We start from the raw sequence: 15914 nt of genomic DNA on the forward strand, positions 1-15914 counted from the left end.
CCTTCAAAGAGTCCAGTTAGTACATGTGAGCCCTGCTCTCGAGGAGCTACTGTGTGCAGAGCACTAGGCCGAGTGCTTGGGAGGGGGTCCAATAGAGTTAGTGATAATTATTAATAATTAATCATTGTGGTATTTGTTATGCGCTTACTGTGTGTGCCAGGCACTGCACTAAGCGCTGGGGTGGATACAAGCTAATCAGGTTGGACATGGTCCCATTCCCACACAGCGCTGGCTATCTCAATTCCCATTTTAGAGATGAGGTAACTGAGGCCCGGAGAACGATAATAATAATGGTAATTGTTCAGCGCTCACTATGTGCCGAGCACTGTTCTAAGCTCTGGGGAAGATTCAGAGTAATCAGGTTGTCCCATCTGGGGCTTACAGTCTTAATCCCCATTTTACAGATGAGGTAAATGAGGCACAGAGAAGTCAAGTGCCTAGCCCATGGTCACACAGCAGACAAGTTGCAGAGCCAGGATTAGAACCCCTGGCCTTCTGACTCCCAAGCCAAGGCTCTATCCACTAGGCCATATTGCTTCTTTCCCTCAAGGAGCCTAACATCTACTCTGTGCGCAGAGCAGTGTGCTGAGCACTCGGGAGAGTCCAGTAGAATTAGCAGACACCATCTCTGTCCTCGAGGAGCCTCCGGTCCGCTGCAGGCAGACCGCTGGACTGAGTTCGAGGCAGAGTCCACTAGAGTCAGTAGATGTGATTCCTGCCTTGAAGAAGCTTACTCCATTGTACTCTTCCCAGAGTAGGAACTCAAACAGTTCCCTCCCCGTGTCTGTGAGAAAATGCGCTACCAGACAGAAATCGCCCGCATCTGGACTGCGAAATGCCCAGGAAGAGGGCAGCCTAGGGGTAGGAGGCAGAGGGCAGAGAGACAGCATGGTCACTATTGTATCTTTATTGTTTGCTCCTTGGGAGAAAGGACTAATAACTTATCATGGGCTGAGGATCGTCCCCCCGCCGCCCCCCACTCTCTGCCAGGGCCGGGCACGCGACTGCCAGACTACAGAGAATGCGGAGTCGACAGTGGGTAGGGGGACCACGGGCGGGATTTCTCCCGCCGTGGTTTGGGCGAGAGTGGGGTTCCTGAGAGGACCGGGGGGGTGCTGTGGTCAGAGAGAAGCTCGGAGTGGGCACTGGGAGAGGAGAGGCCGCCCCGCGGCCCGGGCAGGGGCAGGGCGGCGGGCGGGCAGAGCTGCCCCGGTCCTCCCTCGCCTGGGCCTGGAGGGGAGTCCAGGGTTTGGGCAGGTGGGAGAAGGCATCAACTCCCCGGGCCCACCCTGAGTGAGGGACACGTGTGTGTGCATGCTTGGATTTGTGTGTGTGTGTGTCTGGGTTAACCCTGAGTCTGCCCCGGAGTCACCCGCCGGCCCGAGCCAGCGGCCGGGTCACCTCAGCCCTCTCCTGGGTCCGTGGGGCCAGCGGGCGGGACCCGGCCCGGGGTCTGGGTGTCCTCTGGCCCCGGCGATGAGGGTCCGGTCGCCCCCGGCCGGTCGGGCCCCTCTGGCCTGGTCCCTGCGGCCGCCCTCAGAGGCCGTCTTTCCTGCCGGCGTAGTCGTCGTAGGGGCCCGTCCGGGGCTTGGGCCGGGGGATGGAGAAGTCCTTCGTGGGGTCCCGGTTCTGGAAAGGGAACGGGGGAGGAGAGGGTGAGGGCGGGTTTGACACCATGCCCACACATCCGTCTGGGGCCCACCTTGTCGGTCCAGCCCGGCCGGGCCCCGTCAACTCTCCCGGAGGCCGACGTCTCCCCCGTCCTCCTCTCCTCCCCCAGGGTCACCTGCCCCTCTGCCCTGCGTCCACCCCTCCTCCAAAGCCTGTCCCAGTCACCGTCCACGCTCCTGTCCCACCCCCGCCCACCCCCACTCCATCTGCCCGTGCCAATTCCCTCTCCCTCGACACCCCATCCCGGGCTCTACCTGCAGCTGGAAGTGTGTGGAGTATTGGGTGTACAGGGTCTCCCCTGGGTCGTCCGAACCTGAACCCCGACAGGAGGAGGAAGAGGAAGCGGTGTGTCAGCGTCCCCCGTCCCCACCGCCAGCGGTCAGGGGTCAGCCTGCCCAACCGGGACGGAGCCGCGACCTCGGGGCCCGGACCGAGGAGGCGTAGACCCGGGGGCCGGCTGATTTCCCTGAGCTCAGAAACCGAGTGGCACACGCCAAGATGGAAACGACGGGTAGGCACACCCCCCACACGCATCTAAATACACGTCTGCCCGCACACGATCACGTGCGTTTAATTCAATCGTATTTATTAAGCGCTTACTGTGAGCAGAGCACTGTACATGCATGTACACGGGGAATGTGTCTGAGCGCTTCCAAACAGTCCCACGTGTGCACATGACGCCCCCCTCCACCCCCTAACACCACCCCAAGCCGACGCCGGCCCAGAAACGCCTCTGGCGGAGTCCATCGCGGTCTGCCCGTTGCCATCCACGATCGGGCTGATGCCACGACCGGGGAAGCGTCGGTTGTCCGGTCCTGGCGGGAGTATGAGGAACCGGGCTGCTCATCCCGGACCCTCCCTCTGCCCCACCCTTTTTTTTTTTTAATGCTATTTGTTAAGCCTTTACTATGTGCCAGGCACCGTACTAAGCACCGGGGCAGACAAAAGCCAAATGGTGTGGACAGAATCCATGTCCCACATGAGGTTAGACATCTTAATCCCCATTTTACTGATGAGTTAACTCGCTGTGGGCCAGAAAAGTGTCTAACAACTCATTCAGTCATATTTACTGAGCGCTTAACGGGTGCAGAGCACTGTATGAAGTTCTTGGGCAAGTACGAGACAATAATAGACAATCCTTGCCCACAACGAGCTCACAATCTAGAACTCTGTTGTACTCTTCCAAGCGCTTAGTACAGCGGTCCGCACAGATTGAGGGCTCAACAGATACATTTGACTGATCGATTGATGAGGTGACTGAGGCCTAGAGAAGTGAAGAGATCCGCCCCAGGTCACACAAAGACAAGTGGCAGAGCCGGGATTAGAACAGGTCCTTCTGACTTCCGGGCCCGAGCTCTACCCTCTAAGCCCCGCTGCTTCCTCTACCAGGGACGGGATTCAACCTGATTATCTTATAGCTGCCCCAGCGCTTAGTACAGGGCCTGGCACGTGGAAAACGTTTAACGGAGAGACCGTGGGAAAAAAATTAAAGTTAAAAAAAAAAAAGAAGTGGAGGAAGAGGAGGGGAAGACGGGGAGGAAACGGGAGTTGGGGTAAGGGGAAGGTGAAAAGAGCCGATGACCCCGTGGGGTTGCCCGGCTGGCCTCCTTGACCCTTGACGACCCCGGATGGCAGCTCCGGATCCCCCCCCCATCCCCAAGTCAGGCCGTTCTAGAGCACGGAGAGCGGGAGCGAGCGAGGGAGAGCGGAGGCGGCCTTACCTTGGGCCCCGCCCTCCCGGGAGAAGGCCGGGTTCTCCAGCCCCACGCTCTGCTTCATGAGCTGTGGCCGGCAGGGCCCGTCCTCCCCGGGATAGTCCCGCGGGCACCGCTGCTTGGTGAGGAGGCAGGCCTCGGGCACCGCGTAGAACATCAGGAAGGCCCAGGCGTTGGCCACCAGCGCCACGGCCAGGACCGGGTCGTCCCATTGCGGCCGATGGTTCAGGTCGCTGTTGACCCGCGTCAGGAGGGTGATCCAGGCGGCCCAGAGGGCGATGGAGAAGAGGACGGTGACGTAGATGTGGGCCCCGTGCCGCTTCCAGCCCGCGTAGGGGCCACAGAAGGAGGCCGCCGACACCAGGAAGGTCAAAGCCATGAGGAAGAGGACATAGATCAGCAGCAGGACGAAGTCCAGGGCCCGCTGGTTGAGAGACATGCCCAGGAAGGTGCCGCTGTGCTTGGTCAGCCCGAGGGTGACGTATTCGGTGGCAATGATGGTCTGTACCAGGCTGAAGCCCACGGCGAGGCCCAGGAGCTGGGGCCACGACAGTGGGCAGCGCCCACGGGCCAGGAGGGCCAGGTTGAAGGCGTGGGCCAGCAGACAGGAGAAGCAGAGGGCGAAGAGCACGCCGAACAGGAAGAAGCGAGTGGGCCCCGTGTGCTGGTTGTAGCGGATGATGAAGGCGAAGGTCAGCCCGAACAGGCCCAGCACCCCCAGGAGGAAGAGCAGCTGGGTGGGCAGCACGCTCCGCCGGTTCGAGTCCTGGGTCTTGCAGACAAGGAGGAGGAGGGTCAGGAGGAGGGCCAGTGTGGCCACCACCCCGGCGGCCGCCAGGGTCTCCAGGACGATGCCCCAAGCGGCCTGCGTGTCGCAGAGGAAGTAGTAGTCCGGATTCATCCAGCTGCTGCCGTTACAGCTGGGAGGGGATGGCGTCGTCATGGCGGAGGCGGGCACGGCCTGGACGATGGAAAGGGAGACCACGGCTTGGTCAGCGCGGGAGAGAAGGTGGCGGAAGGAGGACGGGGAATGGAATGTCACTGGAGGGAACGGTGGGGAGAGTGCGGATGGTTGGGTGCCGGACATCACCGCTACTAAAGAACCACTGGCGAGCACATCCCGCTCCTAGGAGGACAGACCCTGCCCCGCTTCGCTGCTGGGGTGTGGGTCACCCTCGCCGCTGGGCTCCAGCCTCGCTCACCCTCCCGGGCTCAGGCCAGACGAGGACCGGACGAGGTGAGCCGAGCGGGGCTGAGCTGAGACAGAGTAGCGTCCTTCTGCCTTCGGAGTCCGCCCTCGCCCCCGCCCCTTCCTCCTCCTCCCGCCCCGGGGTAATTAGAGAGGGGGTTAATCAGTGGACAGCTGTGTTGCCTGGTGGACAGAGCACAGGGCTGGAAGTCAGAAAGTCACAGGTTTTAATCCTGGCTCTGCCACTTGCCTTGCTGCTTGTGACCTTGGGGAAGTCATTTCACTTCTCTGGGCCTCAATTTCCTCAACTGTAAAATGGGGATTGAGACTGTGAGCACCATGTGGGATAGGGACTGTGTCCAACCCGATTAGCTTGTATCCACCCCGGCGCTTAGTACAGTGCCTGGCAAATAGCACAATTATTATTTTTATTATTGTTATTGCACTCGACCTCGCTACCGGGCGAATCCCGTGGGGTCGAGGGGCGTGGGGGGAGGGCGGTTGGTAGCACAGGATCGGGTGGACGGAACCCGAGATTCAGGATGGCCCGCATTCAGCCGGATCCAGGGTCTGGATCTTTCCGGCCCCCAGGAGGACGGACAGATCCCAAGCAACGTCACTCACGGGGGAACTGGCTACAGGGAGGGCCACATCTTGCTTGTTGGTTTTGTTTTATGGCATTTGTTAAGCACTTACTATGTGCCCAGCACTGTACTGAACTCTGGGACAGATACAAACTAATCAGATTGGACCCAGTCCCTGTCCCACATGGGTTCACAGTCTTAATCCCCATTTTACAGATGCGGTAACTGAGGCACAGAGAAGTGAAGTGACTTGCCCCAGGTCATACAGCAGACGAGTGGCGGAGATAAAAACCTCAGAGAGGGTCCCGGTGCCGGAAACGAAGCGGGGAGGGGACGGGCCATAGTGGGTCCGAGGGAAGACCCTCCCCTACCTCCAGTCTAACGCGGGAGGAGGCAGGCGGCCCCAGAGGGACAAGGGCCGGGCCAGGCCCAGAGGACCGACTCCTCGCCCCCTCCTTGGTGTCCGACATCGGGTTCGTGCCCTAGAGCAAGAGAGGCTGGGAAAGCCCGGCAGGAGGTAGGGTTGCCGTCGTCCCGGTCCAAGAGGCCGAGGAGAGGAGGGGCAGACTCAGGGCCGGGATCCGGGGGCGAGGCCAGGGTGCGGTTGGCATATTGGCTCTCAAGAAGAAGTCGGGCAGCGGGTGGCTTAGAGGGAGGCACATGTCTGTCCCCTCCGTCCCCTCCGCCCAGCAGCCGCCGGGCCGACTCATCCCGGACTGCCCAAATCCGGACCTGCTTATCCCGACGCGACGATTAAGAGGCCGGAAATGCCGGTCGGCTGGAGATTTCGGATTTCGCTTGCATGACAGTTTTGTCTGGGGCAACGGCTCGACGGAGGCACGGAGGCCGCGGAGAGAGGCTGGTCAACCTCCCCCGGGTTGCCCCCTGGGAATCGGAAGATCGGGTTTCTGGTCCCCGGCTCTGCCCTCCGGCCGGCTGTGTGACCTCGGGCGAGTGGGTCGGCCTCTCTGGGTCTCAATTTCCTCTCTGTAAATTGGAGCTTATGATCCCCGCCTCTCCCTTTCTCCTGGGGGTGAGGCCGGATGAGATCACCAAAGTGAGGGGCTCCGCTCCGGGAACCTCCAAGGGCCAAGACATTAGTAAGCGTCTAGTCAAGGCATGGGAGAGGGAAGCGTGCGGGGGTGGCGGCAGTTAGTGGGGCTCGGGCAGGGGCCGACGCCACGGCCGGCCTGGTGACCGCTGGAACTGTTCTAAGCGCTGGGGTAAATACAGGGTAATCAGATTGTCCCACATGAGGCTCACAATCTTAATCCCCATTTTACAGATAATTGAGGCACAGAGAAGTGAAGTGACTTGCCCACAGTCCCACAGCTGACAAGTGGCAGAGCGGGGATTCGAACCCATGACCTCCGACTCCCAAGCCCGTGCTCTTTCCACTGAGCTACACTGCTTCTCATCTGCAGAACGGGGTTAAGATCCCCGCTCTCCCTCGGGCTTAGATTGGGAGCCTCAATCGATCAATCGATGCTATTTATTGAGGGCGTACTGCGTGCAGAGCACCGTACTGACTGCTTGGGGGAGTCCAATACAACAGAGTCGGCAGACACGTTCCCCGAATACAACGAGCTTAGCCTAGAGGGGCCTCCTCAAATAGGCCAGGTGCCGTGTCCGATCAGCTTCTATCTCCAACCACCCCCTACCGGAACAGCGCAGAGCACAGCGCTCGACACATAGTAGGTGCTTAATTAATAATAAAAAACCAGAGTGTGGAGAGGTGTTCAGGGCAGCTACAGGGGCACCAGATATGGACCACTGCCAGGGAGGGAGTGGGCATGTCAGGACCCCCCGACTGGCAGGATGTGGGGAGGGGAGGGGTCTCCTGTCCTCCTGAAAGGCAGTGGGAGAGGGCTAATTCCTCTTCCCCCACCAACGTTCCCAAATATTCCCGGATAATCAGCTGGGAAGAAGCTTTTCCCTACTATGCCCAGGGCGGGGGCTGTCTGGGAAGGCCCTCCGGGGTTGGGAGGAAATGGAATAATAATGGAATAATAACAATCATAAATGGTATTCGTTAAGCGCTTACTACGTGCCAAGCACTGCACTGAACGCTGGGGCAGACACAAGCTGATCCGGTTGGACGCAGTCCCCGTCCTTCAAGGGGCTCACCGTCTTCATCCCCATTTTCCAGACGAGGCAGCTGAGGTACGGTGAAGTGAAGAGACAGGTGTGTGGGGGCGAATGTAATCGGGGAACTGATAACCACGGATCCGTTAAGCGTTTACTACGTGCCGGGCGCAGTTCTGAACGCCGGGGTAGATAAGAGGTGATCGAGTTCGTCCCACGAGGGGCTCACGGTCTCAATCCCCACTTTACAGATGAGGTCGCTGAGGCCCAGAGAAGCGAAGCGACCCCCCGCCGGAGCCTCCCAGCCGACAAGTGGCGGAGGCGGGAGTGGAACCCACGCCCTCTGACTCCCCAGCCCGAGCTCTTTCCACTAAACCGCGCCGCTCCGGCCGCCCCCCAGGGGGATCTGGAGGGCGGGAGGGGCTTCTAGGGAAGCAGCGTGACTCGGTGGCTTGGGAGCCAGAGGTCATGGGTTCGAATCCCGACTCTGCCACTTGTCAGCGGTGGGACTGTGGGCAAGTCACTTCTCTGGGCCTCAATAAAATGGGGATGAAGACTGGGAGCCTCACGTGGGACAACCTGGTGACCCCGGATCTCCCCCAGCGCTTAGAAGAGTGCTCTGCACCTAGTAAGCGCTTAACAAATACCAACATTATTATTCTGTCAGTCCGGCCGGGGGGCGGGGGGATGTCCGAGGCCTAGTGGGTTGGCCGGGGGCTTTGAGGGCCTGCCCCCTCCCGCCCCCCGAGCCCCCCCGGGGCCGCTCACCTGGGCGTCGGCAGGATGGAGGGAGGCGAGGCCCCGCACGGACAGGGGCCGAAGCGTCCCGCGGAGAACAGAAGCGGCTGCCCGCCCCGCCGGGGCCGCTATAAAGGCGGGCGGGGGGCGGGGGGCGGGCCCGGCCCGGCCCGGGGGCGGGGTCTGCGGAGAAAGGACCGGCCGCCCAACTGGAGACACCGCCAGGCCCTTGGGCGCTCAGTAATAATAATAACAATAATGATGTCGGGATTTGTTAAGCGCTCACTTTATGCAGAGCACTGTTCTAAGCGCTGGGGGAGATCCAGGGTCATCAGGTTGTCCCCCGTGAGGCTCCCAGTCTTCAGCCCCATTTTCTAGATGAGATAACTGAGGCCCAGGGAAGTGAAGGGACTCGCCCACAGTCACACAGCTGCCCAGTGGCGGATCCGGGATTCGAACCCGGGACCTCTGACTCCCCAGCCCGGGCTCTACCCGCTGAGCCCCGCTGCTTCTCTTGAGCCACGCACCCCGGCCAGCCCTGAACCAACGACCACCTGAGAAGCAGCGTGGCTCGGTGGGTAATAATAATAATAATCATGATGATGGTGGTGGTATTTGTTAAGCGCTTACTATGTGCAGAGCACTGTTCTAAGCGCTGGGGGAGAAACAGGGTCATCAGATTGTCCATTTGAAACTCCCAGTCTTCATCCCCATTTGACAGATGAGGTCAGTGAGGCCCAGAGAAGTGAAGGGACTTGCCCACAGTCACCCAGCTGACAAGTGGTGGAGTCGCGATTCGAACCCATACCCCCGACTCCCAAACTCAGGCTCTTTCCACTGAGCCACGCTGCTTCCCATACAGCCCGGCCTTGGGAGTCAGAGGTCGTGGGTTCCAATCCCGCCTGCGCCACTTGTCAGCTGGGTGACTTCGGGCGACTCGTGTCACTTCTCTGGACCTCAGTGGTCTCATCTGTAAAATGGGGATTCAGACTGTGAGTCCCACCTTGGACAACCTGATTTGTAACTCCCCCAGCGCTTAGAACAGTGCTTGGCACATAGTAAGCGCTTAACAAATACCATCATTATTATTACTATTATTATGAGGCTCCCGGAGGACGGGGGGCTGGGTCCGATCCGATGATATCCTATTAGCCGCCCCCGCCCGCCGCAGCGCTGCGCACAGGGCTTGGCGCGTAGTCAGCGTTCGATCTACAAGACTAAGAATAAAACAATATAATCAAATTAAAAAGCGGGGGGCCCAGGGCACTACAGCAGCTCCGGAGGCGGGGCTGGGACCCGGGAAGACCCCCGCGACCCTCGAAGGGGTCTGGATGGATCCATTCCTCGCTGAAAACAAAGCACGTGTTGACGCCCACCGCTCGGTGGAGGTCTGTCCTTGAAAGAATCCGGGAAAGCCTCCCGGAGGAGGTGACCTTTTAGAGGGCTTTGAAGGAGAAGTTAGAGGGAAGGGAGTAGGGTGACCTGGGGTGGGGGTTAGAGACCTACCCCCCATGCCCACCTCCAGAGCTGCCTATCATGTAAAAATGGGGATTAACTGTGAGCCTCACGTGGGACAACTTGACCACCCTGCATCCACCCCAGAGCTTAAAACAGTGCTCTGCACATAGTAAGTGCTTAACAAATACCAACATTATTATTATCTCCCCCCTCCTCCTAAAGGCCCACCCAAGCCCCCTCCCCCGGGATCAGGGAATGTGTCCCTGGGGGTGGGTCCTGGGGGTGGGTTCTGGGGGTCTCCTGAGGCTCCATCCCCACCCCCCACCTGTTTTCGGCGGGGCAGGGCCGCTTAGCTGTCACCAGCCCCACTCTCGTTCCCGGGTGACGCGGGCCTCGGGGAGACCGCACCCCAGGGCGTCAGCCTCTGACACAGACAGAGACATGGAGAGACAGAGACACAGCGAGAGAGAGGGAGAGACAGAAACAGAGAGAGAGAACGGGAGAGACAGAGAGGGAGAGGCAAAAAGAGAGAGAGAATGGGAGAGACAGGCGGAGAGGGAGAGACAGAGGGGGAGAGGCAGAAAGAGACAAAGAGAGAATGGGAGAGAGACAGAGTGGGAGAGACAGACAGAGAGGGATAGGGAGAGACAGAGAGGGAGAGACAAGAAGAGACAGAGAGAGAGAGGGAGAGATAGAGAGGGAGAGACAGACTGGGAAAGACAGAGAGGAAGACACAAGGAGAGATAGAGGGTGAAGGAGAGACAGAGAGGGAGAGACAGCCAGAGAAGGAGAGGCAGAAAGAGACAAACAGAGGGAGAGAGACACAGAGGGAGAGGCAGAAAGAGACAGAGAGAGGGAGAGACACACAGAGAGGGAGAGACAGCCAGAGAGGAAGAGGCAGAGAGAGAACGGGAGAGAAACTGAGTGGGAGAGACAGACAGAGAGGGAGAGACAGAGAGACAGAGGGAGAGGGAGAGCAGAGAGGGAGAGACAATGAAAGACAGAGACGGAAAAGGAGAGACAGAGAGGGTGAGGGAGAGACAGAGAGGGAAAGACAGACAGCCAGAGAAGGAGAGGCAGAAAGAGACAGGGAGAGGGAGGACAGCCAGAGACAGAGAGGCAGAAAGAGACAGAGAGACAAAGAGACAGAGAGACACGGGGGGGGGAGTCCCTAATACACTTGCCCACGGTAGCCATGGAAACAGAGCCCTCCCCCAACCCCCTCCATTGAGGACAGTGTGGCTCTCAGCCCCCACAGGGCATGAGTTGCGCAGGCAGGAATGGTGAGGGTTTCCACTGAGCCATCCCCACTCTCCCCCTACCCACCCCGACAATCCCCCCGACCATTTTGTAAATCATCTTTAGGGGTGATGGGTTTGGTGGGGAGATGTGGCTTTCTTACGAGGGCGGGCATTAAGAAGGGATGGGGTGAGGGTCCTACAGCTCCCCTTAAACTGTCACACCCTGGGGGGCAGGAGCTGCACCCTACCCGACTGCAATGTATCTCCCCCAGAGATACCCAGTGCTGGACACATGGTAAGAACTCTCCAAATATCACGATTAGGACTAGTATGAAGGGTCACGGAGAAGTGCCGGTCCCCAAATTTGAAGCTCTGGGGAGAAGGGGCACCCCTGGAGCAGGTAGGGGGTAAATGAGAGGACCCTCCCCCCAACCCGAGCAGCTCAGAGACACACCAGGACCGTTCCAGAGACGGCAGGTTCCCCTCCCCGAGGGCTGAGGGGGGCGAGGGGTGCCCAAGGGGCCGAGGACGAGCGCTGGAATCACAGAGATCACCCAGATAGAGACGGTCGATGGGGGGTGGGGGGGTGGAACCCCTCCCTCAGCCCCACGGCACTTATATCCATATTTATTTATATGTCTGTCTCCCCCTCTAGGCTGCGAGCTTTTGTTTTTTGTTTTTAATGTTATTTGTTAAGCACTTACTATGTGCCAGACAATGTACTAAGCGCCAGGTTGGATACAAGCAAATCGAGTTGGACACAGTCCCTGTCCCATGTGGGGCTGAGTTTCAATCCCCAATTTACAGATGAGGTAACTGAGGCCCAGAGAAGTGAATTGACTTTCCCAAAGTCACAGGGCAGGCAAGTGGTGGAGCCGGGATTGAAAGCCACGACCTTTTGACTCCCCGGCCCGTGCTCTACCCACTACGCCATGCTGCTTCAGGTCGGACCCAATCCATGTCTCATATGGGACTCACGGTCTTAATCCCCATCTTACAGATGAGGTAAACGATGCTCAGAGAAACCAAGTGACTCGCCCAAGATCCCATCGCAGACAAGTGTTGGAGCTGGAATTAGAACCCAGGACCTTCTGACACCCAGGCCCAGGCTCTATCCACTAGGCTGCTTCTCTTGTGGACAAAGAACGTGTCTACCAATTCTACTATTCTGGACTCTCCCGAGCATTTAATACAGTGTTCTGCACCCAGGAAGTGCTCAATAAATACAATTGATTGGCCAGATGAGGTGCTGCGTTGAGCCACCCAGGGTCACCTTTCCCTAGGACCCCTGAAAGGACCAGATAGGCCTCTCCGAGATGTGGCTTTCCCTGAAATGGCCCAGGGTGGACGGAAGAGGGGCGGGAAGGGATCCCGACCCAGGGCTTCTTCTGAAGAACACGTGACTGGAACTCAGGGTCGCCTTCCGGGCGAGCGGTTCGGACGCCAGGAGGAGTGAGGATTTCCCAAAGAAGACATGGATGGCTCCACCGGTCGCCCTCCTGAACGTCCAGCTCCCAAGGTGGCCAGCATCCTGGTCGGTCAGCCCACGGGGGGGCTTGTGGTCCGACCGCCTGAGCGGGTCCGAGGCGGAGGGCCCCCCGACACCCCAACAACCCAGTGCAGAGAATCCTGATTACTCAAGCAGTAGCCCCAGCACCTCTAGACAGATAATCCTGACATTATCAATTTCTTGAGGACAGAGATCATGCCTACCGACTCTATTGGACTATATGCTCCCAAGGTTTTAGTACAGCGCTCTGCACAAAGTAAGCGCTAAATAAATACCATAGAATGATTGATTGATTAGGACATAACCCTGGCACTTTTGAACACAGCCCCGGCATCTCTGGGCAGAATCCTGCCATCACAGACTCCAGCCTGGCAACTCTGGACATATAGTCCTAGTTTAGGTCTCTGCATAATTAATTAATGTTGGTATTTGTTAAGCGCTTATTATGTGCAGAGCACTGTTCTAAGCACTGGGGGAGATACAGGGTCATCGGGTCCCCCCTGTCCCCCGTGAGGCTCACAGTCTTTATCCCCATTTTACAGATGAGGTTACTGAGGCCCAGAGAGGTGAAGTGACTTGCCCACAGTCACACAGCTGACAAGTGGCAGAGCCGGAACTTGAACCCGTGACCTCTGACTCCCAAGCCCGGACTCTTTCCACTGAGCCACGCTGCATAGAGACCTGGCACCTCAGGATATAGCCCCGGTATCTCCGGGTAGAGTCCTGGCACCCCAGGATAGAGCCCAGGCCTGGGAGTCAGAAGAACCCGGGTTCTAGTCCCGGCTCTGCCACTTGTCTGCCTGGTGACCTTAGACGAGTCCCTTCACCTCTCCGTGCCCGGGTTCCCTCAACTGTAAAATGGGGATGAAGACTGGAAGCCCCGCGGGGGACAGGGATTGGGTCCAACCTGAATAACCTGTATGTACCCTAGCATTCAGTTCATTTATTCATTCAATGGTATTTATTGAGCGCTTACTGTGGGCAGAGCATCGTACCAAGCGTTTGGGAGACTATGATACCACAATAAACAGACCCAATCCCTGCTCACGACGAGGTTATAGTCCAGAGGGAGGCTTAGTACAGGGCCTGGAATGTAATAAGCGCTTAACAGGTATTAAAATAAATACGATTGATTGATGGATGGATTGATTGATGGCCGGGCCAGCCGGGGCCCCTGCCTGTACCGGGAGCCCAGTGTTGTCCAGCTGGCTCCTCCCAGGTGCGGATTACGCCCTGTGGACGCCGGACTCGGCTCGTGTCCTCCGTGTCCTCCCCGAGCGGGGGGAAGGGAGGGGAAAGGGAGGGAGAAGGGATTAAAGCCAGTGCCTCGTCTGAGTCACGACATGCCACGGGTAGGCCTGGGTGTGGCCCCAGAAGCCCGTGTTGGCGAAGGGGAGGCCGCCTGGACCCCTGGCAAGGAGGTGGGGGTGTCCATGCCCGGAGTGGGGGCATGGGGAGCACGGCGGGGGGTGGGACTGAATCAGAAGGGGTAGATGGGGCTCCAGAGAGGGATGGGAGGTTGGGTCGGAGGGAGGGACCATCGAGAATAACTATACTAATTGCGGTAATTTTTAAGTGCTCCCTAGGTGCCGGGCACCGAATTAAGCGCTGGGGTCCCTCTAGACTGTAAGCTTGTGGCGGGCTGGGGATGGGTCCGTTTACTGCTTTATTGTACTCTCTCAAGCGCTTACTACAGTGCTCTGCAAACGGTAAGCGCTCAATGAATGCGATCGAATGAATGGGCGGATATAAGCAAATGGGGTGGGACACAGTCCCTGTCCCAAGTGGGGCTTGCAGTCTCGATCCCCATTTTGCAGATGAGGGAACTGAGGCCCAGAGAAGTGAAGTGACTTGCTCAGGGTCGCACGGTAGGCAAGTGACGGAGCCGGGATGAGAAGTCATGACCTTCTGACTGCCGGGGCCCATCCACTACGCTGAGCTGGGGACATCAGGGAGGGGATGAGGGGAGTTTTCCAGGGGGGAACGCGTGGTGTGGGAAAGTGAGGGGCAGTGGGGTGGGGAAATGGCCGGGGGGTGCCAGAGTCAGACTCAGCAGCGGGCGCCTATTAAGGAACCGGGCACCCCTGCCTCCACCCACGGCAATTCCGGCTCCGTCACATGCCTGCTGTGTGATCCGGGCCAGTCGCTCAACTTCCCTGTATCTCAGTTTCCTCGTCTGTAAAATGGGGGTGTCCCCTTTTGACTGTGAGCCCCGTGTTCTCAGGAGCTGCCTGGCCTGATGATGCTGCAAACACCCATGCGCTTAGTACACAGTAAGCACTGTAACAAGTACAATCATCATAATTAGTAGTTTTTTATGCCACTGCTTAGTACAGTGCTTGGCACATAGTATTGAACTGACTGGAAAAATAATCATTATTATTATGGTTCTTCTTAAACACTATGAGCCAAGAACTGGGGTAGATATGAGCTAATCAGTCCCTCCCACACGGGGCTCACAGTCTTAACCCCCATTTTACAGATGAGGGAACTGAGGCCCAAGGAAGTGATTTACCCAAGGTCACACAGCAGACATGGGGTGGAACCGCGATTAGAATCCAGGTCCTTCTGACTTCCAGGCCCACGCTCTATCCACTAAACCACGCTTCTGCTTTATCAGGGGGCCTTGAGGAAAATGGACGATCCTGATTAAAATCAGGGAGCACTGAGGAAAGTGGATGTAACATTAAAATCTGGGAACCCTGAGGAAATCAGATAACTGATTAAAATCATGGAGTCTTGAGGAAAATGGATGAGATTGAAATCTGGTAGACTTGAGGAAAACGGATGATAGGAACTAAAATCAGGGAGCCCCGAGAAGGGAGGACACCGATTGAAATCGGAGACCCCTGAGGAGAACGGATGTCACTGAGTAAAATCGGGGAGGCTTGAGGCAAATGAATGACACCGATTGAAATCGGGGAGTCACGAAGAAAACAAAGGATACCGATTAAAATCAGGAAGCCTTGAGGAAAACAGACGGTACCGATTGAAATCAGGGAGCCGTAAGGAAAAAAGGATGAAATGGAGCGAGAGCAGTGGGTTGGAAATAGAAAGCTAGAAATATCGGGGCGATGAGAAGCCACCTGCCCTCCTGCTGCCCTTTCCCACCCAGAAAGCACAACAAAACTCTCGGTTTTCTGTTGGCAGTGGGGCCAACCAGTCCAGGAAAAAACAATCTCTGAAGTCTGGGGTGGAATCAGAGCTCGCCGCGGCCTCTCCCCCAGAGGAATGTCCAGGACCGGAGCCAGGGGCGGTAGCCCCCGGCTCTCGCCGCCTCCCCCCTGCCCCGGTGCCAGGCTCCTGCCCCGGCCTCGCTCTTCTAGGGTGGGGTGGGGGGGGATGGAGAGGGTGGCGTGGGCAGGCCGCCAAGCCACGGGGACACAAAGAATGACTGTACAGGCAGCGCCGGGAGGGATGGGGAAAGGAGGGTAGGGCGAGCTGGGCCCCGGGGAGGCCAGGTGGGGAAGACCAGCAGAGGGTTCGCCCAGGGCCGACCCTCAGTTGGGAGGGCGGCGAGGACGGGCGGTGGGGTCCCGATCCCGAGTTGGTGGGGCTCCCTCCCTATTCGTATCCGACAGACACCGGTCTCCCCACCTTCAAAGTTATGAAAATCCTATCTCTGGTGATGACTGTGGCAACTGGTAAGCACCTAAGACGTGCCAGGCACCGTACTAAGCGCTAGGGTAGATGGAAGGCGATCGGCTTGGACTCGGTCCCCGT

The 15914-nt window shown here is 58.2% G+C and overlaps 1 protein-coding gene across 1 annotated transcript; it reads right to left on the bottom strand.

The window, feature by feature from the left end:
- Nucleotides 1-665: 665 nt before the first annotated feature.
- GPRC5A (G protein-coupled receptor class C group 5 member A) lies at nucleotides 666-8072 on the bottom strand. The gene is made up of 4 exons (XM_029054395.2): nucleotides 8013-8072; nucleotides 3393-4347; nucleotides 1926-1984; nucleotides 666-1629 (listed from the first exon to the last, which is right to left on the bottom strand). The coding sequence occupies exons 2-4, from the start codon at nucleotides 4327-4329 to the stop codon at nucleotides 1537-1539; spliced, it is 1089 nt and encodes a 362-aa protein (XP_028910228.1). The 5' UTR covers nucleotides 4330-4347; nucleotides 8013-8072; the 3' UTR covers nucleotides 666-1536.
- Nucleotides 8073-15914: the final 7842 nt, after the last annotated feature.

The sequence above is a fragment of the Ornithorhynchus anatinus genome, chromosome X4, assembly GCF_004115215.2.
Source record: "Ornithorhynchus anatinus isolate Pmale09 chromosome X4, mOrnAna1.pri.v4, whole genome shotgun sequence".
In the NCBI taxonomy this organism is placed as follows: domain Eukaryota; kingdom Metazoa; phylum Chordata; class Mammalia; order Monotremata; family Ornithorhynchidae; genus Ornithorhynchus; species Ornithorhynchus anatinus.